The sequence below is a fragment of the Capra hircus genome, chromosome 12, assembly GCF_001704415.2.
Source record: "Capra hircus breed San Clemente chromosome 12, ASM170441v1, whole genome shotgun sequence".
In the NCBI taxonomy this organism is placed as follows: domain Eukaryota; kingdom Metazoa; phylum Chordata; class Mammalia; order Artiodactyla; family Bovidae; genus Capra; species Capra hircus.
In genome coordinates, this window is record NC_030819.1 from 72475746 (window position 1) to 72500286 (window position 24541).

The window sequence follows — 24541 nt, forward strand, 5'->3', positions numbered from 1 at the left end:
TTTAAAAACACTTGTAACTAGTATACAAGTACTCTGTGTCAATATTTAACCAATCTTTAGGAAAGATATTTAGTGATTTTGTACATTTCCTAGTGGAAGCTTCCTTATATACATGCCTTACTGTTATGATAATATTTTACTTCTTCTGGCTGGCAAAGTTTATCATGATTTTAGTATGATTTGGAAAGATTCACAAGTTCTATAAAAAAATCAACTAAGATTTTTTTTAAAAAGATTTCATCTAAAAAGAAAAATCCATATGTTCAAATGTTAAGCAGAAACATTACATTCCTTTTATTAATCATGCAGAATTGTGTGATTTCTTCTGTACAGGGATGGACAGGCAAAATCAGATATGCTTTTTCCAAAAACTGGTAATGTCCTTAATTCTGCCAACTCAGCATTCATTCCTTGCATTCATTCACTAGTAGAGGAAAGAACTCTTTCTTTTCCTCTTTCAAGATAGAAAAATATCTCATCAGTTTCTCCTAAGTATAGAGGAGGTTGGTGATTTTAAACCTCTGTAAGGCTTACCTTGGCTGGCACTGGACAGGAATGCCATATTCCCTGCATCCTGTTCCCATGGCAGAAGTTGCTAATCCATCTTATTACTGTTTTCCACAGATTCTGGTTGTAGTTTTAGAATACACTTCACAATAGTACTGGAGGTACCAGCTACTGATCCATAATAATTATTTACTTAAGATATATGTCAGATACTGTGTGGAGTATGTTACATACATTCATTATTGTGTGATCAGTCATGTCCAATTCATTGTGGGCCCATGGACCATAGTAGTCCACCAGGCTCCTCTCACCAGGAAATTTTCCAAACAAGAATACTGGAGTGGGTTGCCATTTACTACTCCAAGGGATCTTCCTGACCCACTTCTGGGAACCCACATTCCCAGGTCTCTGGGAACCTCCCTCTCTTGTGGTTCCTGCATTGGCAGGTGAGTTCTTTACCACTAGGACCAGCTGGGGAAGCCCACATTCATTATTACACTATCCCTATGAAGTTTTACAGACGAGGACATTGATGATCAAATGAATCAAGAAATTTCTCAGGGTCATACTAGCTAAAAAGCAGGACTAGCAAGATCCATAGAGAGTTCTACTTTCTTCCCCAGTCTCTCACTCAATCATTGTATTTTAATTCCTGGAAGTGATGATGAATGCCATTGTCATCCCTGTGACACATTTGACAGTTAATTTGCTTTCAGGATCACCAATACACAACACACAAGAAAGAAAAGTGAAAGATTATCAGCACTGATTATTTTGTATGAGAAAAGGTGAACTGAAAAGGTGGAAAGAGACACAAGAATGTCAGAAAACGAAAGGAAGAGTCAAGGAGTTCCCAAAGAAGGTAATGAAGCACTTTTCATAAATATAGAGCTGAAAGATGAGCAGTAACAGAAAAAGTAGTGTCATAGGAAAATTGGGTTAAAATTAGTAGCAAATTAGAATAGAGGAAAGCTGCCAGGAGGTAGCTTCTAGAGTGTTTAGAAAAGGCATAACAACCTGAAAATGCAGGCCTATAATGAAAATTCATCAACTGTAATTGAGAAATAGTTGTTATGGTAGCACTATAATTATAGTATATGTGCAGATGGTCTGGATAAAAAATTTTAGGACAATCAAAATATTTATAATGTTCCATAAAGGAACAGGTGTAGTATTGCATTAGGTGACTTTGAATTGTCTATTATCATGGCCTTTGATTTTAGTTTTGTTTATAGTCAGAAAGGGAAGAATATCAACCCTAAATTTAGTTTATTAATGAGAAAACATCACAATTTTCATGATTTGGGGTGATGAAACATTAGTTTCTTAGAATGTTTGCATTTAGATTTTTATTATGTACTTTACTCTTTGTCTAGCTCTGGCTAAACAAGACACATCTTCATTAACTGATGCTGTAGAACAAGTTGCAAAGCAACAACAATCACAAACATCAGAAATAGAAAGAAACAGAAAAATTCTTTTCCATTTGCAGGTAACCTATTTCACAAAGTCTTGTAAATGAGTTTTTATGTTCTTCAAAACTATATTAAATTAATAAGAGGACTTTATTTTGGGGGGCTCAAAAATCACTGCAGATGGTGACTGCAGCCATGAAATTAAAAGACACTTACTCTTTGGAAGAAAAGTTATGACCAACCTAGATAGCATGTTGAAAAGCAGAGATATTACTTTGCCAACAAAGGTCCATCTAGTCAAGGCTATGGTTTTTCCAGTGGTCATGTATGGATGCGAGAGTTGGACTGTGAAGAAAGCTGAGAGCCAAAGAATTGATGCTTTTGAACTGTGGTGTTGGAGAAGACTCTTGAGAGTCCCTTGGACTACAAGGAGATCCAACCAGTCCATCCTAAAGGAGACCAGCCCTGGGTGTTCTTTGGAAGGAATGATGCTAAAGCTGAAACTCCAGTACTTTGGCCATCTCATGCGAAGAGTTAACTCATTGGAAAAGACTCTGATGCTGGGTGGGATTGGGGGCAGGAGGGGAAGGGGACGGCCGAGGATGAGATGGCTGGATGGCATCACCGACTCAATGGATGTGAGTTTGAGTGAACTCTGGGAGTTGGTGATAGACAGGGAGGCCTGGCGTGCTGTGATTCACGGGGTCACAAAGAGTTGGACACGACTGAGTGACTGAACTGAACTGAATAACTTCTGAGGAAGCAATATAATATTTCTAATGTTCATATTTATACCTTCTAAATTATTCTGTGTCCTTAAGTAAGGGCTTCACTGGTGTCTTAGATGGTAAATAATCCACCTGCAATGCGTGAGGCCTGGGTTCGATCCCTGGGTTGGGAAGATCCCCTGGAGGAGGGCATGGCAACCCATTCTAGTATTCTTCACTGGAAAATTCCCATGGACAGAGGAGCCTGGTGGGCTATATCCATGGGGTCACAAAGAGTTGGACATGACTGAGTGACTAAGCACACGTAACATCCTTAAGTAAAATCTACATGAATATTCCAGTTTTGAGGAACATTTTTGCAGAGATTCAACAATGTCATCATACTACAGATAAGCATATAAAACACAATGGTCACATAGAATTATTTTAAATTTATTTGATAGTTTTTCCTAAAATGCTGAATTGAAGGAAGGTTAAGTTTTTAAGCCAGTATTTTTAAAGATGTGGCTTAGAAATTACTAGTTACCAGTGAACATTTCAGGTAGATAAGGAACATTTCAGGAAGATAAGGAACATTTCTGTGTTCCTTAAATTTTTCCTGGAGAAGGAAATGGCAGCCCACTTCAGTATTCTTGCCTGGAGAATCCCATGGACAGAGGAGCCTGGCAGGCTATAGTCCATGGGGTCACAGAGAGTCACACACGACTGAGCAACTAACACTTAAATTTCAAAATATGTTCATAATTCCATTGCAGGAATCTGAAAACCATTCTTGTTTTTGTATTCAGCATAGACATAATTATTCTGTTAATAAAGCTGAAGAAGGAAAAATGAAAGTGTTTTTACTTTTTAAAGATTTTTAAAATTAAATGTATCATTGATATGAAAAGAATATACTCTAGATCTGAATTGCCAGGAGATGATTTGCTACTTCTAGCTCCTTGATTTAATCTTTCCATGCTTCTGTTTTCTCATTTGTAAAATGGAAATAATAATAGGACCTATCTGTAAGGTTTTCATGATAATTAAATGAAAGAATACTTGTAAACATTACTTAAGGTATCCTTGCTGGGACGCTGGTGGGCAGTGTAGGGCCAGATTTTGAATATGGTTTTAGGCATTAATGCAACAACAGATATGATAATAATTACACTATGTGGTAGTATAGATTTCTTGTAAATATTTGCATTGCATGAAATTAAAAGACACTTGCTCCTTGGAAGAAAAGTGATGACCAATCTTGACAGCATATTCCAAAGCAGAGTCATTGCTTTGCTGACAAAGGTCTGTCCAGTCAAGGCTATGGTTTTTCCAGTGGTCATGTATGGATGTGAGAATTGGACTGTGAAGAAAGCTGAGCACGGAAGAACTGATGCTTTTGAACTGTGGTGTTGGAGACTGTTAAGAGTCTCTTGGACTGCAAGGAAATCCAACCAGTCCATCCTAAAGGAGATCAGTACTGGGTGTTCATTGGAAGGACTGATGTTGAAGCTGAAACTCCAATTTGGCCACCTGATGCAAAGAACTGACTCATTGGAAAAGACCCTGATGTGGGGAAAGATTGAAGGCAGGAGGAGAAGGGGATGACAGAGGATGAGATGGTTGGATGGCATCACTGACTCAATGGACATGAGTTTGAGCAAGCTCCAGGAGTTGGTGATGGACAGGGAGGCCTGGTGTGCTGCAGTCCATGGGGTTGCAAATAGTCAGACATGACTGAGTGACTGAACTGAACTAAGTCACTTTAGGAAAAAATGCATGTTGACAGTAGGATATAATATAAAAATAATAATGTCTTAGATTTCTATAAAGAATCATTTCATAAAACTTGTCAATCTTCAAGGAGTTTTAGAGATGTTATTTCATTTATATTGAGAACCTAATTTCTGTTAAGCATTTTGCTGAACATTGTCCTCACTCTTAAGCTACTCACCATCTGTTGAAAATGAAAGTGAAAGTGTTAGTCATATCGGACTCTTTGTGACCCCATGAACTTTAGCCCACCAGGCTCCTCTGTCCGTGGAATTCTCCAGGTAAGAATCCTAGAGTCGGTTGCCATTCCCCTCTCCAGGGGATCTTCCTGGCCCAGAGATGGAACCTGGGTCTCCTGCATTGCAAGTGTTTTACCATCTGAGCCACCAGAGAAGTCCTCACCATCTGTTGAAGAGGGAGACAAATAACTAAACAAATAATTACACGCAGGGAAGTATGTCAACAATAGAGACATAAACACAGATTTAACATTGAAAAAGGAGTGATCGGTTGAGTTTTAAAGAATAGCTGGAGTTCACTAGAATGATTGGGTGTATGGGATTGGTTTGAGGGTTAAAGGGAAATGAGGATGTGATATTCTAGGCAAAAAAAAAAAAAAAAAAAAACAGAAAATTCAGAGGCCTGAAATAGCATTGATACATTCATAGAGCTATAAGTAGTTTGGTAGTGGAATAACATAGAGTGTATTTTGAGAAGCAATAAGAGATGTATAGCATGAAAAGAAGCTTAAATTTTATTTTAGAGTTAATGAGAGGGTTTTGATAGGCTTCAAAAGAGTGGATGATTAAACTTATGTTTTAGAAAGAGAATTCTAGATGCATGAAAGATACTTGTTATAATCCAACATCAATTTAAGATAAAAACTACCGGCAAATTAGGAATAGAAGAAAGTTCTAACCAACCAAAAGCGGCATCTACATAAATCCTACAGGCAACATACGTAATAGTGGAAGACTGAATATTTTTCTCCTAAGATCAGGGATAAGGCAAGCATATGTCTTCTTATCACTTCTGCTCATTCTGTGGTACTGATAATTCAAGCCACTCCTTCACAAAAAAAGAAATAAAAGGTATCCTAATTGGAAAGGAGGGAGTAAAAGTTTTTATTCACATACAGCATGATTTTTTTGAGTAAATCCTAAGGAATCTATTATTTTAAAATCTGTTAGGACTAATATGAATCCACCTGCAATGTGGGAGACCTGGGTTCAATCCCTGAGTTGGGAAGATCCCCTGGAGAAGGGAAAGGCTACCCACTCCAGTATTCTGGCCTGGAGAATTCCATGGATTATATAGTCCATGGGGTCGCAAAGAGTCGGACATTACTTTCACTTTTTCTGGACTAAGAAGAGAGTTTAGAAAGGTTGCAAGATAAGATTAATTATAAAAACCAGTTGTATTTGTACATGTTAAAAGAAACAATCCGAAATTGAAATTTAAAAAGCATTATTATTTACAGTGGCATCAAAATTATGAAATAGGGGTAAATTTAATAAAAGTATTATAGCCTGAATGCAAATTCATATGCTGAAGCCTTAAACACCCATGTAGCTGTGGTTGGAGATGAGGTCTTTGTCAGGTAATTAGGCTTAGATGATGTCATGAGGGTGGGATCCTGGTGGTAGGGTTAGTGCCCTTAGAAGAAAAGATACCAGAGAGCTTGCTCTTTGTTATGTGATGACACAGTGAGAAGTTGGCCCTCTGCAAGCCAGGAAGAATTCTCACCAGAACCTGACTATGCTAACACTCTGTCCAGCCTACAGAACTGTGAGAGAGAAATTTGTGTTGTTTTAGCCACTAAGTCTATGATATTTTGTTATGGCTGTGCTATAGCAAACTAAGACAAGATGTAAGACCTGTGTACTAAAAACTGCAACACACTGTTGAGAGAAATTAAAGACCAAAATAGAGAGATATACCATTTTCATGAATCATAAGATTCAGTATTGTTAACATGTCAGGTCTTTCTTATCTGTCTATTGTTTAAAAGTAGTTCTACTCAAAATTCCAGCAGGCTTTTTTAGAGAACTTGACAGACTGATTCTAAAAGACCTATGGGAGGGAGAGGAAGAAGCATGGAAACAGGGAGACCAATTAAGAGCTGGGCCATGCTACAAAGACTGGTCAGAAGTGAGTTGGGATTTTATTTTAGAGGCCCAGGCTTCAAGGTTTGCTGTTAAATAGGTTGTGGGGATAAGATAAAGGGAAGAATCAAGAATGGCTTCTAGGTTTTTTAGTATCCAAGGTGGAAAGTTTATTGAAATCAGAAAGGCCGAAAGAGGAGCATATTGGGCTTGAAAATTGAAAGCTCTTTTCTGAATATGTATATTGAGATGGCTGTTAGATATCCAAGTAGAATGTCAGATGGGCGTTTTAAATATCAAAACTGGAGATAAAGATTGAAGTTCATCAGCATGTTGTATCTTTCAGTGTACTTCCCTCTCCTGTCTCTGTCAAGAAAAGGATAGGCTGAGTCTGCCTTCTTAGTGAAGTGCTCCCCTCCCATAATTATACATTAATTTAAAGAGGATGACCATACTAGATAGAAGAAAAAGAATAAAAGCCTATAGTAATACTGGTGGGAAAATCTACAGAATTTGATGAATAGTTAAATATAAAGAGGGTTTCCATGATGGCTTAGACAGTGAAGAATCTGCCTGCAATGCAGGAGACTCAGGTTTGATGCCTGGGTCAGGAAGATCCCCTGGAGAAGGGAACAGCTACCCACTCCCGTATTCTGGCCTGCAGAATTCCATGGACAGAGGAGCCTAGTGGGCTGCAGTTCACAGAGTCACAAAGAGTTGAACACGATTGAGCAACTAACACTAAATATAAACAGAAGTGAGAAATTAAATATGGCTCCCAAAGAAATACCATTAACTAAGTTTGGGAATATAGAGGTGTGGTAATTTGCATTTTTGGTCCCAAATATTCATCCTTGTATATATTTTACCCTTTACCATTTATCATTATAATCACCTCCCATAGTGGGTGGACATACTTTCTACCCCTCCACTGAGAAGTTTGATCATGTGACCAGATGGTATGTTAGCAGATGTTATTCCAACAGAAGTTTGAAAAAGTTTTTACATAATTGGGCATCCATTCTTTCCATCTACTGTAATCATGAGAAGGACATGCCTGACCTGGCCCACTGGAGGATAAGATACATGTGAAGCAAAGCCAAGACACCCAGATCAGCCCAATTGGAGCCAACCTAAACCATTTTACAGACCACCAATCTCCAGACATTTGAACAAATCCACCTGAAGTTAACAGAACCACCTAGTGGGTAGCAATACACACTAGTGTGTTACAGAGTTTTTGTGGTTCTGACAATTGGCAACTGATACAAGGGAGAATAGGATGGGCCACAGGAGGGGAGGTGTCATCTGATTTTTGGACAATGAATTTGAGATGCCCAGTGGTAGCTGGGCATAGGACTTAATAGCCACTTACATTCTGTGAATCATCAGTATATATGTATCTCAAGATCTAAGTATGTGTAAGATTATCCAAGGAGTATAGATAGAATGAGAGAAGAAAATTATGATGACTGCCCCCCCGAGGGAAACCTATATTTGAAGAAACCAATGAGCCAGAGAAGGAATGCTCAGAGGTATCTGAGAAGCAGAGACGAGTGTTGGGTAGGTTTAAAAAGCAGATGCTGGTTAGAAATGCCAAATGTCCCAAAGAGGTAAGAGTTATGTGTGCTCTGTCATGTCTGACTCTTTGCAACCCTGTGGACTGTAGCCCACCAGGCTCCTCTGTCCATGGGATTGTCCAGACAAGATTGTGGAAGTGGATTGCCATTTCCCTCTCCAGGAGATCTTCCTGACCCAGGAATCGAACCCACGTTTCCTGAACCTCCTACATTGGCATGCAGATTCTTTACCACTGCACCACATGGGAGGCAAAGATAAATATACCTTCATACTTATCTTACAAGTGAAGAAAGTGAGGCTTGAATAGGATAATTACGTTTGCTATTTGATCATGGGCTTCCCTGGTGGCTCAGACAGTAAAGAACCTGCCTGAAATGCAGGAGACCTGGGTTTGATCCCTGGGTTGGGAAGATCCCGGGGAGGAGGGCATAGCAACGCACTCCAGTATTCTTGCCTGGAGAATCTCCATGGACAGAGGAGCCTGGTGGGCTACAGTCCATGGGGTCACAAAGAGTCTGACATGACTGAGCAACTCAGCACAGCAAGTATAAGCACCCCAGTAAACAGCAGTTAAGGGCACTAGAACTTAGATCTTTTGTTCTTTTAACTCAGCGTTTTATCATTTTTATCATAAATTTTTCTTTAGTTTGTACTTCTGATGCCCATAAATATATTGTTAAAATTATTGTAAAGTATTTTTTATATATAAAATGTCAAGACAAATGATAAAATTTTAATACTGAGAATTAGATGAACATTAAAAAATAAGAAATATGTAACCCTGGGCTCCCTCTGATTATAAGATAATTTCATTACTTTATTACATGTCTCCTGTTATGCATCAATTTTTCTATATTTGATAAAAATATTTTTTATGTTAAGTGATTTTTCTATACACACTGTGGATCAAAACAATGGCTTTTCTTTCATGTTGAATATCATGAATTAATAACAATAATGTTGAAATATCTTACAGAATGAACTTCATGAGCTTGAAACACAAATAGCATCTGTCTCTGCAGAAACTAAAGAAACAGAAAGGCAAATTTATCAGCAAGATGCTGCCATACAGAATACCAGACTTCAGTGTGGAGACCTGGAAAATCAAATCAAATCCTTACACGCAGAAAATGTGAAGCTTAAATCTGACATAGAAACTGCCCAAGAAAATTTTGAGGAACAAATGATAAAATATAATGAATACTATGCCAAGATAAAAGCACATAAAGATAGTTTGAGAGAGGTAGAGAACAAATGGTCATTTATGACTGAACTCAATGAGAAACGAGACCTTGTAAAAAAACTAAAGACAATGAAAGAGGAACTTAAGCTGGATCTCCAGAATCCAGAAGGAAACCTGATGAGACAAGCACAGGTTTGAAATATCACTTATTAAAACATTTTCTATTATTCCTTTTTTTGTGAGTACACTTACTCAGCGATAAATTATCATTAACTTGGTAGAATACCCATGAGTGCTCTAACTGGATTCACAGCTTTTAAAAACTTGTATAAGTGCATGAGTTATGTAACAACTATGTCAAAAGTACAAATGCGTAAAGGAAACATCCCCAAATCCCTTGTGGATTAATAAAAATATATGGTCCAACAAAATCAGATGAACAATTAATCCATTTGCTACAGAAAGTATGACTCACAAAAATGTTAACTAGCTTCCAGTCTAATGGGTCCAGACCAATTAAAATCTATTTAGTGTTCTTAATGCTGTTACACAAACAATGTGAATTAATAATTGCACCCTAAGCATCTTTTTCTTAATATTCTTTGAAGACTTTGGGAGACAAAAACTTAAAATATCTATTATTTCTCCCTAAGAATTAAAAAAATATCCTATACACCATTGCCAAACAGTTGCTGCTATGACTTCCGCTTTCCTTTGTGTCTTATTTTCATTTGGTTTTTACTTCTGTATCTTCAAATCTAAGGTTTGCTTGTTTGAATAATGCTTTCTCATTCCTTATACCTATAGAAGTAACATTCTAATCGTATTAATCAAAATTAAATGTGATGGTTAATCTTCTTAAATTATAGAAACACTGAAATCTTGGATTTATATTGGCGATTCATTGTTTGACATGTATATTTTAAATTTTATAAACATACAGGAAGATATTACAAAACTGAAGGATGAAATTGCAACTGTAGAAGAATCCATCAGTGAACAAACTTGTTTCCTTCAGGAAGAAATAAAGACACATGAAAAATTAAGAAAAGAAATAGAGGTAAGTCTTAAATATCTGCATTTCAATGTTTTATGGGATCATTTTTTAAACTTTTATTAATACTGTAGTCATAATTTGTGTAGTTTACTAGCTAGAGAACCAAAAAGAACTACGAAAAACAGTTAATACATCCAAACTATTAATAGATAAGTATAGATAACTCCCAAAATATTCAGATAATTGAACGTATTCAAGAAAAGCGAGTACTCAGTCTTATTTCAGTCTGACTCAGAGTTCTTCCCTGGTGGCCCAGAGGTTAAAGCCTTTGCCTGCAAGGCGGGAGACCTGGGTTCAATCCCTGGGTCGGGAAGATCCCCTGGAGAAGGAAATGGCAACCCACTCCAGTATTCTTGCCTGGAGAATCCCATTGACGGAGAAGCCTGGTAGGTTACAGTCCACGGGCTCACAAAGAGTCAGACACGACTGAGCGACTTCACTTTCACTTTCACTTTAGAGTTTTTCCAGGTCTCATTCCATCTGGTGGTGGTGGTGGTTTAGTTGCTAAGTCACGTTCAACTCTTGCAACCCCATGGACTGTAGCCCACCAGGCTCCTCTGTCCATTGAATTCCCCAGGCAAGAATACTGGAGTGGGTTGCCACTTCCTTCTCCACATTCCATCAGCTTTGTAACCAATTAATATGGATAGACAGCAGAGGCTATCCAGTCAAAAAGGACCACTCATAGACAGAAATTAAAGACTCTTCAAAGTAAAGACAATGGAAGTGTTGGTATTTTAAACCTCTGACTTCCTATCTGTAATTTTCAATAGTCCAATTAGAAAACAAACTGAATGATAAATTAAAAGTGAGACTAAATTTGAGATGCCACTGGTAGACCTTATAGTCATTGTTTAGATGAGTGGAGAACAAAAAAGGAAAAGTGTATGTTGTTAAGGGCAAATAATTTTCACCCTTTAAAATTACTTTGGAAAATAAAAAGATGCATATTTTCAACTTGCTTGTGACTAATTTGACACAATGAAAAAGCAACAGGAATTTGAAGACAAAAACCCTCACCTTTACAAAACATTCTCTTTAAGAAACACCATGATTTTATCTTCTATTTTACTAGCAATGTAAATAAATGGGTATTTTTACCCTTCTAAATATCAAGATTTATTGATATATGTGGCATAGAAATAGAAAAAATAATTAATGAAGCAGAAAAAAGGAATCCAGAAATAATCCATCATAAATGGAACAAGTGAAATGTTAGTCATGTGAAAAAATTACAACAATTTTGCAGTAAAATTAGATTCCTACCTCTGAACACATACATACATAGACTTCCACAAGGATTAAAGATAATGTAAGGGACAGAATTACTTTGCATTTGCATTACAGAAGTATTTATTTTAAAAGACACAGACATATATCCAAACTGCATGATTAAATACTACTTTTGGCTATATCATACATTTCTAGATTATTGAGATGCAGCATAACAATAAAGAAGACTAGACTTGTTTTGAGAGGGTGTATTTGTAACATACATAAGTGACTAAGTGATAAGAAAATTTCAAACAAGCCACAGAACCTTGGGAATATGGTTTGAAAAGTCTTACCTTTTAAAATATAAATATATATAAAAAAAGATAAAACCCAATGGAAATGATGACCAACCTCATTAACAGTAAGGGATTGATAAATCAGACCCCAAAATAAGGCCCCAAATTTGGCCTGTCAATTATCCATATTAAAATTTGTAAGATGTGGACCACCTGAATTCTAAAGTACTATTGGTATGAGAATAAACTGGTAAAAGCGTTTTGGAAAGAAATTTGAGATTCTTAATAATTTTTATTAAAGTAGAGCTGTCATAAGAGTAGGTACATTATTTGTAAGGCTTTAGTTTGTTTCGGAGAAGGCACTGGCAACCCACTCCAGTACTCTTGCCTGGAAACTCCCATGGATGGAGGAGCCTGGTAGGCTGCAGTCCATGGGGTCGCTAAGAGTCCGACACGACTGAGCGACTTCACTTTCACTTTTCACTTTAATGCCTTGGAGAAGGAAATGGCAACCCACTCCAGTGTTCTTGCCTGGAGAATCCCAGGGACAGGGGAGCCTGGTGGGCTGCTGTCTGTGGGGTCGCAGAGTCGGACATGACTGACGTGACTTAGCAGCAGCAGCAGCTTGTTAAATTTTGACAATTTATATATATACCAAGGAAATGGCAACCCACTCCAGTATTCTTGCCTGGAGAATCCCAGGGACAGGGAAGCCTGGTGGGCTGCCGTCTATGGGGTCTCACAGAGTCAGACACGACTGAAGCGGCTTAGCAGCAGTAGCAGCAGTGTTACAATGACTGAACAAGATATAAAACTTCTGCATCATGCCTAGAAAGATCTCTTGTCCCTTTTTCTCAGGCTACCATGATTCTGATTTTTTAAACAGCTTTATTGAGATATAAATCATATAACATATAATTCACTCATTTAAAATTCATAATTAAATGGTTTTTAATATGAATGCAGGTATTGAACCCACGTCTCATGCGTCTCCTGCACTGCAGGCGGACTCTTTACTACTCAGCCACCAAGGAAGCCCATGTAACCATTACCATAGTCGATTTTAAAAATTTTCATCACCTCAAAAGAAACCTGATACCCTTTAGCTATGCCCTTTTTATCTGTCTATTGTATTTATCTGTATTTTTGCTCCACCATATTCTTTCTTCTACCTGATGTTCTGAGATTTACTCCTTTAATGTTTTCTTTATCTTTCAAGCTTCTAAATTCATTCTTTTAGGAGAGGTCAGCTGGTGGCAGTCTTGGGATTTTTTTTTTTTTTTTCATCTGAAAATGTCTTCGTTCCCCCTTTCATCTCTGAAAGATGTTTTTGCTGGATATAGATTTCTGGGTTAACTGTTCTTTTCAGTTGAAAAATGCTGTGCCACTTCTTTCTGGTCTCCGTAATTTCTAATGGGAAATTCACTGTCACTTGAATTGAATTGTTTTCCTCTCAGACATTTGTTTCTTGCCGCTTTCAAGCTTTGCTATCTTTGAGTGAAGTCGCTCAGTCGGTGTCTGACTCTCAGTGACCCCATGGACTGTAGCCTACCAGGCTTCTCCGTCCATGGGATTTTCCAGGCAGGAGTACTGGAGTGGGTTTTTCCTGGAATTAATTTCTTTGGATTTATCTGATTTTGAAAATTCTTAACGTCTCAGTTCTGCAGGCTTATGTCTTTTGTTAAATTTTGGAAATTTTCAGCTCTAATTTATTTGAAACTTTTGCAGGTCTGCCTTCTTTCTCCTACTCTTCCAGAACTCTCATGACAGAAATTATAGGTCGTTTTTTGATAGAGTCCCACGGGTCCCTGAGGCTCTCTTCATTTCTTTTTTTCAGTCTTTTGTCTCTGTTGGTCATATTGCATACTCCTTAGTGTTCTATCTTACATTCACTGATTCTGTCCTTTATCCCCTCCATTCTGCTATTGAACCACCCCACTAAGTTTTTTATTTCAGTTATTGTGTCTTTTCCATTTTTTTTTGTATCTTTTACTCCTTTTCTGAGACTTTTAATATTTTTATTTGTTTCAGGCACATTCCTTAATTACTCATTGAAACATTTTTATGATGATGGCTTTAAAATGCCTGCCAGATAATTCTAATCTCTGCATTTTCTTGGTGTTGGCACATGTTGATTGTTATTTCTTATTTAGTTTGAGAGCTTCCTGGTTCTTGCTTTGGTGAGTGATTTTCTGTTGAAATCTGGACATGTTGGGTATTATGTTGTAAGGTTCTGTATCATTGTTACTTCCACACAGTAGTGGAAGTTCAGAGACTCCATGGACACTCGTGGAGGGAATAATGACTTCCTGTTACTGCTGGTCAGAAGTGGGAGTCCTGGCTGCCCGCTCGCCTTCTACTGATAAGCCCCTGGCTGGGTAGGGCAGGAGCACATCATTACTGCTCCCACAAAGATGCAACCTTGCTACTACTGAGTGATGATAAAAAACCTCGACTCTCCACTAGGCCTCCTCTGACACTCTCCCAGTGGGAAGGGGGAGAGTACCTTGTTAGCCACTAGGTGGAGCAGAAGTCTAGCCTCCCCAGAGGGGCTCCCGTCACACCAGGGGATGTGGTTGTTACTTTCCAGAGAGAATGAAGAGTCCTGTCTCCCCACTCAGCCTTCTCTGAAACCAGCCCAGCAGCAGGACTGGGGCCCTGTTATAGCCCAGCAGTGGTGAAAGTTTAGGCTTTCCACTCAGTGTTTGCTGGTGTGGGTGGTGGTGGAGCCATTGTTTTTTCCATGGTGTTTGACTTCAGTAGAGTGGCTACTACCTCAAATTTTCAGTCTTAGGCTGCCCTTTCCTGGGCCTTTGATTAGAGAGCAGGCTTTTCCTGGATTTGTTTTGTTTTGTTTTGTTGTTGTCTGCATCTGTTGGCATTTCAAGCTTTCTTTCTTCCTTCCTCTTATCTGTGATGTATGAGGCCAAATGAAAACCCAGGGAGCTATTACCAAGTCGTTCCTTGAATTCTAAGGCCTCCAGTCACTTTGCCTTCTTCTCTCCACCTTTCAGAACTTCTTATGTTAATATTATATCCAGTGTCCAGGGTTTTTAGTTGTACTTGGCATGAGGAGTAGCTATATGAAATGCTTATACTTTATTTTGACAGAAGCAGAAGTGTACATGGGTATATTTAGTGGTAAAGGGTGATGTAAGTGACTACTAATGTTAGATTTAGATGGAATGTCACTGAGCTTGATATTCAGTTTTTAATGTTTTCATCATTATACTTATTATGGTGAAATTCAATAAACTCTTTTTAAGCTTTCATAATAGAGTTACTAAAGATTCTTTTATAATTTTTTTAATTTTAATTTTTACTTTATTTTACTTTACAATACTGTATTGGTTTTGCCATACATTGACATGAATCGGCCACGGGTGTACATGAGTTCCCAATCCTGAACCCCCCTCCCACCTCCCACCCCATATCATCTCTCTGGATCATCCCCGTGCACCAGCCCCAAGCATCCTGTATCCTGTATCGAACCTAGACTGGCGATTCGTTTCTTACATGATAGTATACATGTTTCAATGCCATTCTCCCAAACCATCCCACCCTCGCCTTCTCCCTCAGAGTGCAAACTTTTTAATCTTAGTTTTATTAATTCTAATGTATTAAAAATAGTCCTTAATTCTATTACTATATTATGGTTGAAAAATGAAATGAAAAAATGAAAATCTAAGAAATTAGAGATTATCTATAATAAACTATAGCACTGAAGGACAAATGCCACAGCATTGCCTTGAGAACACTGCATTTTTTTCGCCTAACAATTTCTCTTATTTCTTGATGAGAATTTATCATTGATACAAGTAACCTCTTTCTCAAAACAACCAGTTTTTTGAGAGGATAAATTTAAACAGATTTTTATTACTTATTTCTTTTTCGAGTCTTTTTTTTTTTTCTCTTCCCCTTCTGGATGTATTCAGCTGTGGCCTTGGTGCAGTTCTTGGTCATCTTTTACCTAGGTTATAGCATTCTTTCATTCTAATGTTTAACTCTTTCAAACATGTTGTGCTTTGCGTGTTTAATCTTCATATTAATGCTACTGTTCACATTTTTGATTAAGAAAAAATGAAAATGGTTTTTGGATTTTACATTTTTTTTTAGTAAATATGTTTGGTTGTTTTAGGCCATGTCTGAGTGAAAGAAGTATTTCAAATACTTACCCGCAAATACCTTTTTCCCCCTGTCTACTGTAAGTCTTTAAATACATTGTTGAAGAAACGAACTAAAGATAAGAGAGAGGAAAAAGTTATGAGTCACTGACGAAAAAATTGGGAAGCAAAATACAAAGCATACAAACTCAAAGCTTCAAATACAAAGCATTAGGCAACGAACAATAATTTTTAGTTCAAGGTTTAAAAACATGTTATTTGCCAAATCTAAGCATTTTCAGGAAGGAGAAACTAGAGCATTTAAGAAGTTTTTAGCAAATGATGAGTGCTGCAAGTAACATTTTGTAATAATAGGTATTATGTAAAGCACCTAAAGATTCATTGCTAGTTACTCTTGCCTAAATTTTGTTCAATTTGAGCTCCAAATTTAAAGTACAGGAAAGATTTAAGAGTGCTGTTGGAGCTACTAGGAAGCAGGAACAAAACACATTTAACTTGTTACAGTATACCATACAACTTACACAACTAACTAATCCATTCACTTATTGAGGTCAGCCACAGAAATGGCTATACAACTAGAAAGGCTGTCCTAGGTGAAAAACCCAAAGAAACAAAGATAGAAAGATAAAATAAAGGCAAGGTAAGAATGATTCAGATAGCTAGATAACATGGTAACAAAAATACAGGGAGAAATAGTCAGTATTATTAAATCTGTTGTTGTTTATTGATTGCCTGGTATTTTTCAAGCACTTTTTAAAAGCTATCCCATTTAAATTCTCATAGTAACATATTTTATAGAATTTCAGAAAATTTAAATAACTTGTATAATTTTATATGGCTAGTGATAAGAGACAGTATAGAATATGATTCTATGTCTTTTGGACTCTACCCCAATCTTTTTATCTTCTGAGCAACCAGGGAAGCCCTGAAAGTCTCTCAGTTGTGTCCAACTCTTTGTGACCCCATGGACTGTAGCCCACCAGGCTTCTCTGTACATGGGATTTCCCAGGCAAGAATACTGGAGTGGGCTGCCAGTCCCTTCTCCAGGGAATCTTCCCAACCCAGGGACTGAACCCGGGTCTCCTGCACTGCAGGCAGATTCTTTACATCTGAGCCACCAGGAAAGCCCAATCTTTTCTAAAAATGGTTCTACTGTCTCCATGGTTTTACCTTTTCCAGACTGTTATATAGTCAGAATCATATACTTTGTGGCCTTTTCAGATTGGCTTCTTTCACTTAGTAATTGCATTTAAGGTTCCTTGTGTCATTTCATGGCTTGATAGCTCATTTTTTCTTTTATTTATTTATCTTTTTATTGCTAAATGCCTGACATTTCTCATGATGTACTCTGCATATAAGTTAAATAAGCAGGGTAACAATATACAACCTTGACATACTCCTTTCCCAATTTGGAACTAGCCTGTCTGGATATACAGTAGTTTATTTTTCACCTACTGAAGGGCATCTTGGTTGCTTCCAAGTTTGAGAAATTATGAATAAAGCTGCTATAAGCATCTGTTTTTGTGTAAACATCAGTTTTCAACTCGCTTGAATTGAATTGGTTTAGTCGATCAGTCCTATCTGGCTCTTTGTGACCCTATGGACTATACTGCTAGGCTCATCTGTCCATGGGATTTTCCAGGCAAGAATACTGGAGTGGGTTGAGATTTCCTTCTCCAGAGGAACTTCCTGACCCAGGGATTAAACTGGTGTCCTGTATTGCAGGCAGTCTCCTACATTGCAGGCAGTCTCCTACATTGCAGGCAGATTCTTTACCACTGAGCCACCAGGGAAGCACTTTGGGTAAATGCCAAAGATTATGATTGCTGGATCATGTGGTAGAATATGGTTAGTTTTGTAAGAAATCGCCAAATTGTCTCCCAAAGTGGCTGGATCATTTTGCATTCCCACTAGCAATGAAGGAGAGAGTTCCCATTGCTCCACATCCTCACTAACATTTGGTGTTGTCGGTGTTCCAGATTTTGGCCTTTCTAATAGATGTGTAGTGATATCTTGTTGTTTTGATTTTCATTTCCCTGATGACATTTCATGTTGGGCATATTTTCATATACTTATTTACCATTTGTTTGTCTTCTTTGATATGGCGTTTGTTCAGGTTTCTGGCCTATTTTTTAATTTGGTTATTTTTTTCTCATTGTTGTGTTTTAAGAATTTGTTGTGTATTTTGAATAGCAGTTACCAGATGCGTCTTTTGGAAATATTTTCTCCCAGTCTGTGTCTTATTTTATTCTCTTGACAGTATCTTTTATAGAGCAGAAGGCTTAATGAGGTCCAGCTTATCAATTATTTCTTTAATGAATTGTGCCTTCAGTGTTGTATGTATTATGACATCACCAAACCCAAAGTCATCTAGATTTCTCCTGTGTTATCTCCTAGGAGTTCTATGGTTTTGCATTCTATACTTAAGCCTGTGATCCACTCTGAAGACAGAAAATAAGTAAGAAATAAAAAAGGCAAAAGAGACTAATAGAACACAGATATTGAAATGGTAGACTTAAATCCAAGCATACCATTAGTTACATCAAATGTAAATGGATTAAACAATCCAATTAAGAGGGAAAAATTATCAGATTGGAATGAAAAAACAGTTTGGTAACATAACTTTTTCACAAGAGATACATTTTGAATATAGACACATGATTTGAAAGATGGAAAAAGATAAACTATGAAGACATCAATCTTAAGAAAGCTGGTCATAACTATATTAGTATCAAGTAGATTCTAAGATATGGACTACCCCCAAAGTTGAAGGGAGCCAGTCAATTTGTCAGAAATGAATAATAATAATGAGTGTAAATTTACCTAATCACAGTGCTTCAAAATACAGAAGTAGAAATGGACAAAATTAAAAGAAAAAGACACAAATCTACAGTCATACTAGAGAGCTTAACCTTTTTGAGTAATTGATAGAACAATATAGAAAATCAATAAACAAGCATATAGAAAATTTGAACAACTAATCTACCAACTAAACTTAATTACCACTTATAAAATACTCTACCTAGCAACTGTTGATTATACTTTGTTTTCAAATGTACATGAAACTTTCACCAAGACAGACAGTATACTGGATGATAAATTTCAAAGAATTTTATATTCTTTAATCACAGCAGAATTCAGTTAGAAGTCAGTAACAGTAGCAAAACTAGAAAGTTCGTCAACATTTTGAAATTAAGCATCACAATTATAAATAATCCGTGAGTCAAAGAAGAAATCACAAGAATTATTAGAAAATATTTGAAATTGAATGATAATGAAAACAGCATATAAATATTGTGAGGTACAATTAAAGCAGTATTTAGAGAAAAACTTACAGCTTTAAATGTGTATATTAAAAAGGAAAAAGGTTTAGAAACAATTATCTAAGCTTCTATCATAGGGGACTAGAAAAATAAGCCAATAGCAAATAGGGAGAAATGACATAATAAATAGTAGAAATGAAAGAAATAGAAAATGGAAAAACAGAAAAATTGACAAAGCCAAAAGCTGATAAGACTGATAAAATTGATAAACTGTAACAATACTGATCAGAAAAAGGAGGATAGTGGGGATACTACTTTAGGTCCTATAGACTTAAAAGGGTGATAAAAGCCTCTTTTAAACAACTTCATGTCAATAAATTTGACAACTTAGATGAGATGGGCAAATTCCTTGAAAAATACACATATCATCATCAACACAGGAAGAAGTTACTTTTATGTTTAGCTCTATGATCCATTTCAAATTAGGCTATATAAATGGTATGAATTAGAAATCAATGAAATTGAGCTCATAATTAAAACCCTTCCCATAAGGAAAGCTTCAGATTGACATAACCTCACTGGTAAATTCTATCACATATTTAAGGAAGAACTAATATCTAGATTATGCAAATTCTTTCAGAAAATTGAGGCAGGAACTTTTCCAAGCTTATTTTGGGAGGCCAGCCTAACCCTGACACACAAAATGAACAAGAACATTATCAGAAAAGTAATTACAGACCAGTGTTCCTCATGAACATAGATGCAGAATATTTTCACATTGACTATAGCTGGTATATATAAAAAAGTTAATACCCCATGACCAGGCAAAGTTTATCTCAGGAATCAGAGTACATAAAAACTCAAATGCCAGTATATTAATTTATAAGAATGCACAAAACTCTCAAGGAAATCAGAAAACTTGTATCAGTCATTAGTGTTTCTTCTCCTTGTAAGGAAACGACACTGGAAGCCAGATATCACAAAGCTGGTTACTGAGTATGGAAATCAAGTCCATCACTTGAGTTTGAGTGCTCTTGACCTCTGGCTCTGGACACTCAGGAGCCAATCTCCATAACAGCGTTATTCTTATCAGAGAGTCTCTGAGTGGGAACTATCTTCACTTGCCCATTCTTATGCTGTGTTCTTCACATAATCCCTTCTGATGGATTATTCTTTCTTTAGTTTATATTATAACCCTCCATGCTCCTCTGCCCATGGAATTTTCCAGGCAAGAATATTGGAGTGAGGTGCCATTTCCTACTCCAGGAGATCTTCCCAACCCAGGGATCAGACCCACATCCCTAAGTCTCCTGCATTGGCAGGTGGATTCTTTACTGCTAGCACCACCTGGGAAGCCCAACTTGATATATATCCCTTTGAATATATTTGATATATTAAAATCTTCTTTTGAATATAGTTTCATTACCTAATATGATAATGTTTCTGTTTACTAATTTATTTATAATTCTTTTAAAGTCAGTTTCTGTTTTGCCAACATATCAGGAGGCCTAGTTCACCAGTTTGAATGAACTATCTGAATTTCCAGAATTAAAAAAACTGAAAATTTAAAAAGATATATAAAGATTTTAGTTATTTATGTGAAGTCTTAGTTGATGAGTTTTTATGTCAGTATTTTGGAATACCTAGAGTGTCTCTGTCCTAGTTCCCCTGATGCTCTGCAGAACTGTGTTTCCATATAATTTATTTCTTTTGTAATCCCATGTATTGTATTTTATACATTTAAAAACATTCTAAGGAGTCCGTGGTCCTTGCTATACTATCAAAATGAGCCATGGCATGATAAAGGTAAAGAAGCTCTGAGCTCACTAAAGGAGGAACTCAGAGAGAGGGGCGCTCCCCTGAGGGTCCCAGGAAGAGGGCCCCCAGTAGAAAGGAAAGCTGAGTTACAGAGGGAAGGGGAGACAGCCTGGGGAAGAGTCTTAAGGTCCCAGAAACCCAGAGTCTTGTCTCCCTACAGCCATCTTAAGCTATAAGCTTTTTTGGCAAATTGGTTACTTTGATAAATGTGGCCTGGTGTTTTGACAAACTGATTCTTTTTTGTATTGACCTAGAATCACCTTCCTGATTGACTAGAGCTCTCTCTTAAACAGATATGAGAATGAAGGGGTAACTTTCGCAGTCCCGTTATTCTATTAATATTATTCTATCAGTTCATTTAAAAAGGACATTTTACCACAACACCACTGTCACACTCAAAGGAAGTACCACGTCATACCCACTAAGATGGCTTCGATTATGACCAGAAAGGCAGATAATATAAAGTGCTTTCAGTATGTGCGGAATTGGAACCCTCCTCCATGCTGGTGAGAACATAAACTTGTACAACCAGAGTAGAAAACAGCATGGCAATTCCTCAAAACAGAATTATTAAATGATCCAACAGTTCTATTTCAGGGTATATGCCCCCCAAAATTGAAAACAGTCTCTCAAAGGAATATTCATATGCCCACATTCATTGCAGCATTAATCACAATAGCCAGAAATAGGAACAACCCAAATGTCCTTAGATGGATGAACGGATAAACAAAATGTGGTATATGTACTGTGTCATGCATAAATACTGACCTACTGGCAGGAAAATGGCCTACATTATTTCCCAGATCTTTTAGATCAGTTGAGTCTATGTTTCAGTGAACCACTTGATACAGGAAAAAAAAAAAACCATTTCTCTTAACTGAAAACTACTTTGATAAGTAGAAGGCCCTTCATCACAAATGCTTGCCTTGGGTTCAAACCCCAAACACCATCATTTACCAGCTGTGAAACCTTGAGTGTGTGACTTAAACTCTTTGATCTTCAGTTTATACAAAAATGAGAATAATAATCTTTATATCATAAGGAGTTATGAGGATTTAATCATATGTAAAAAGCTCTCATCACAGTATCTAACATGCAGTAAGCATTGAATAAATAGTTATAATTACTGTTTATTTTTTATTATCATTATTATTTATTAAGTAATTTGTAATTGAGTGCTTTCCTATTTAGAGTAGTCAAAATATCCTTTATGGCTGTTTACTATTTTTCTTTCTCAAACCCTGTTGATATGTGCTCTTCTTTTAATAGGTACAACATAAAAGATATGGTGCAATTCTTAAGCGTTTGCACTGTCAGGTAAATAAGCTTCACTCAAATAGAAGACAATGGCAATGGAACATCCAACAGCTGGAAAAAACCGCTGCTGAACTGAGAAAACGTATTGGAATGAAAGATTAGCATGGCTATAGGGTGTTGTAGAGCCTGGACTATGCCACAAAAATTATGGGATAGAAAGGTGAGAAAATCCTTTGGCTCTTAACAACAGCATCCACTATCAAGGGGTTGTCTTAAGGACAGATACATTTTCTCCTTTTTTGAACCAGTCATCTGTTTGTTAAAGTTCCTTCCGACACTATGATTGATAGCAATAGAGAGATAGTAGGAAGGCTCACAGAATAGTGAAAGACTCTGTATGAATATTTTGAGTGTATAAGATGTCCTGAACTCATCAATGCCTATTTATAAACATGTTGCCTTCACTATTATATGAAGCAAACATTTAGAAGAAAAGAAGCACTTGAATTTTCAATGATTTGAATTTTTAAGGTATTTTAAATGGTTGTCTATTTCAGACAACCTGCTTTTTTACCTTGGCTTCAAAGAAGTCCATAAATATTGACATTTATTATAATGTTGTTATGTAGTCAAGGCTTTCGATATTTACTTAGTTTTCTCTTTTATCCAGAAGGTAACAATCATTTTTTCTTTGCTGTTGGATAAATGTATTTTAAAGCTTTGCAGTGTATACAATCTTTTGTTCACTTTTCTGTCTATACATTCTTACTATTTTATAGCTAAATGCGAGTTATAGCATCATGTATGACAAACATACCAGCTCTTGAAAAATGAATGTTAGCAAATGTAGACTAGCATGTATTTTTTCTCATGTATGTCCACAGCAACAAATCAATACTTAATTTGTTGCTTCTCGAGTAAAAGCATTCCTTCTTGTAGCTCCATTGAGTCAAATTTTTAGAAGCAGAAATAAATTATTAATTATTTAAGATACGATTTTAAAATATTCACTTTTAGGATTTAATGAGTTCAAAGCAATAACATTAAAAAAGTATCTCAGGTCCATTTTGTCCTCACCTATCTATGTGCAAAGACTCAGTTAGATTATAGCTGATTTAAAACCTGATATTAATAATCTTATTATGCCTAATAATTGTAGTCCTATTAGGAATTTGCATGGCTAATCACGGCTAACACTTCAAGTGGCTTATGCTGTAAAACAGTCAGCTTTGGTCCATGGCTTAGAACTAGGTTTTGTTTGGTTTTTTTTTTCTTGCTACTTTTTTAGGACTAGGGTTAAGGTTAATAGATCACAGACATAACTTCAAAATGCAAGATTATTAAACTGATAGAAGATATATAGGAGAAAACCTAGATGACCATTGGCATAGGGATGTCCTTCTTAGGTACAACACCAAAGGCACAACTCATGAAAGAAATGATTGAAGAGCTAGACGTCATTAAAATTAAAAATGTCTGCTCCGTAATAGACACTGTCAAGAGAGTGATAAGACAAGTCATAGACTGAAAGAAAATATTTGCAAAAGACAAACCTGGTAAAGAACCATTATTTAAAATATAAAGTAAAATTTTAAAACTCAGCAATAAGAAAACAAATAACCAGATTAAAAAATGGGCAGAGACCTTAACAGATGCCTCACCAGAGAAGATATACAGATGGCAAATAAGCACATGAAAAGATGCTCCGCATGAAATGCCATCATGGAAATGAGAAATAAATCAGTGAGGTACTGCCATATACCTAATAGAAGGGCCAAAATCTGGAACACCAACACCACCAAATGCTGATGAGAATGTGGAGCAACAGGGACCTTCCATTTATTGCTGCTGGGAAGGCAAGTCATTTTAGAAGACTGTTTGGCAGTTTCTTACAAAACTAATCATTCTCTTAAGATATGGTACTGCAGTCACACTCTTTGGTATTTATCCAAAGGAGTATAGAAAACCAATGTCCGCACCAAATCACAGATGATTATGGCAGCTTTTTTTCATAATTGCCAAAACTTGGAAGCGGCCAAGATGACCTTCAGTAGGTGAATGAGTAAATAAGCTGTGGTACAGGCAAATAATGGAATATTATTCAGTGCTTAAGAAAGAAATATTATCAAGCCATGAAAAGATGTGACAAAACTTCAGTGTATATTACTCAGTGAAAGAAGCCAATCCGAAAAGTTTACCTAAGTTCAACTATATGACATTCTGGAAAAGGCAAAACTATA

General features: G+C 36.7%; 1 protein-coding gene across 1 annotated transcript; it reads left to right on the plus strand.

Annotated features, from left to right (window-relative positions):
- On the plus strand, nucleotides 1247-22468 carry CCDC122 (coiled-coil domain containing 122). The gene is made up of 5 exons (XM_005687424.3): nucleotides 1247-1369; nucleotides 1884-1999; nucleotides 9065-9463; nucleotides 10215-10331; nucleotides 22314-22468. Exons 1-5 carry the CDS (start codon nucleotides 1327-1329, stop codon nucleotides 22461-22463), a joined length of 825 nt encoding a protein of 274 aa, XP_005687481.1. The 5' UTR covers nucleotides 1247-1326; the 3' UTR covers nucleotides 22464-22468.

Bases quoted from the DNA above. Each gene is read 5' to 3' on its own strand.
- CCDC122 (XM_005687424.3), top strand. From the start codon at position 1,327: ATGTCAGAAAACGAAAGGAAGAGTCAAGGAGTTCCCAAAGAAG. The intron at 1,370-1,883 runs GTAATGAAGCAC...CTCTTTGTCTAG, and splicing joins TCAAGGAGTTCCCAAAGAAG to CTCTGGCTAAACAAGACACA. The intron at 2,000-9,064 runs GTAACCTATTTC...AATATCTTACAG, and splicing joins AAATTCTTTTCCATTTGCAG to AATGAACTTCATGAGCTTGA.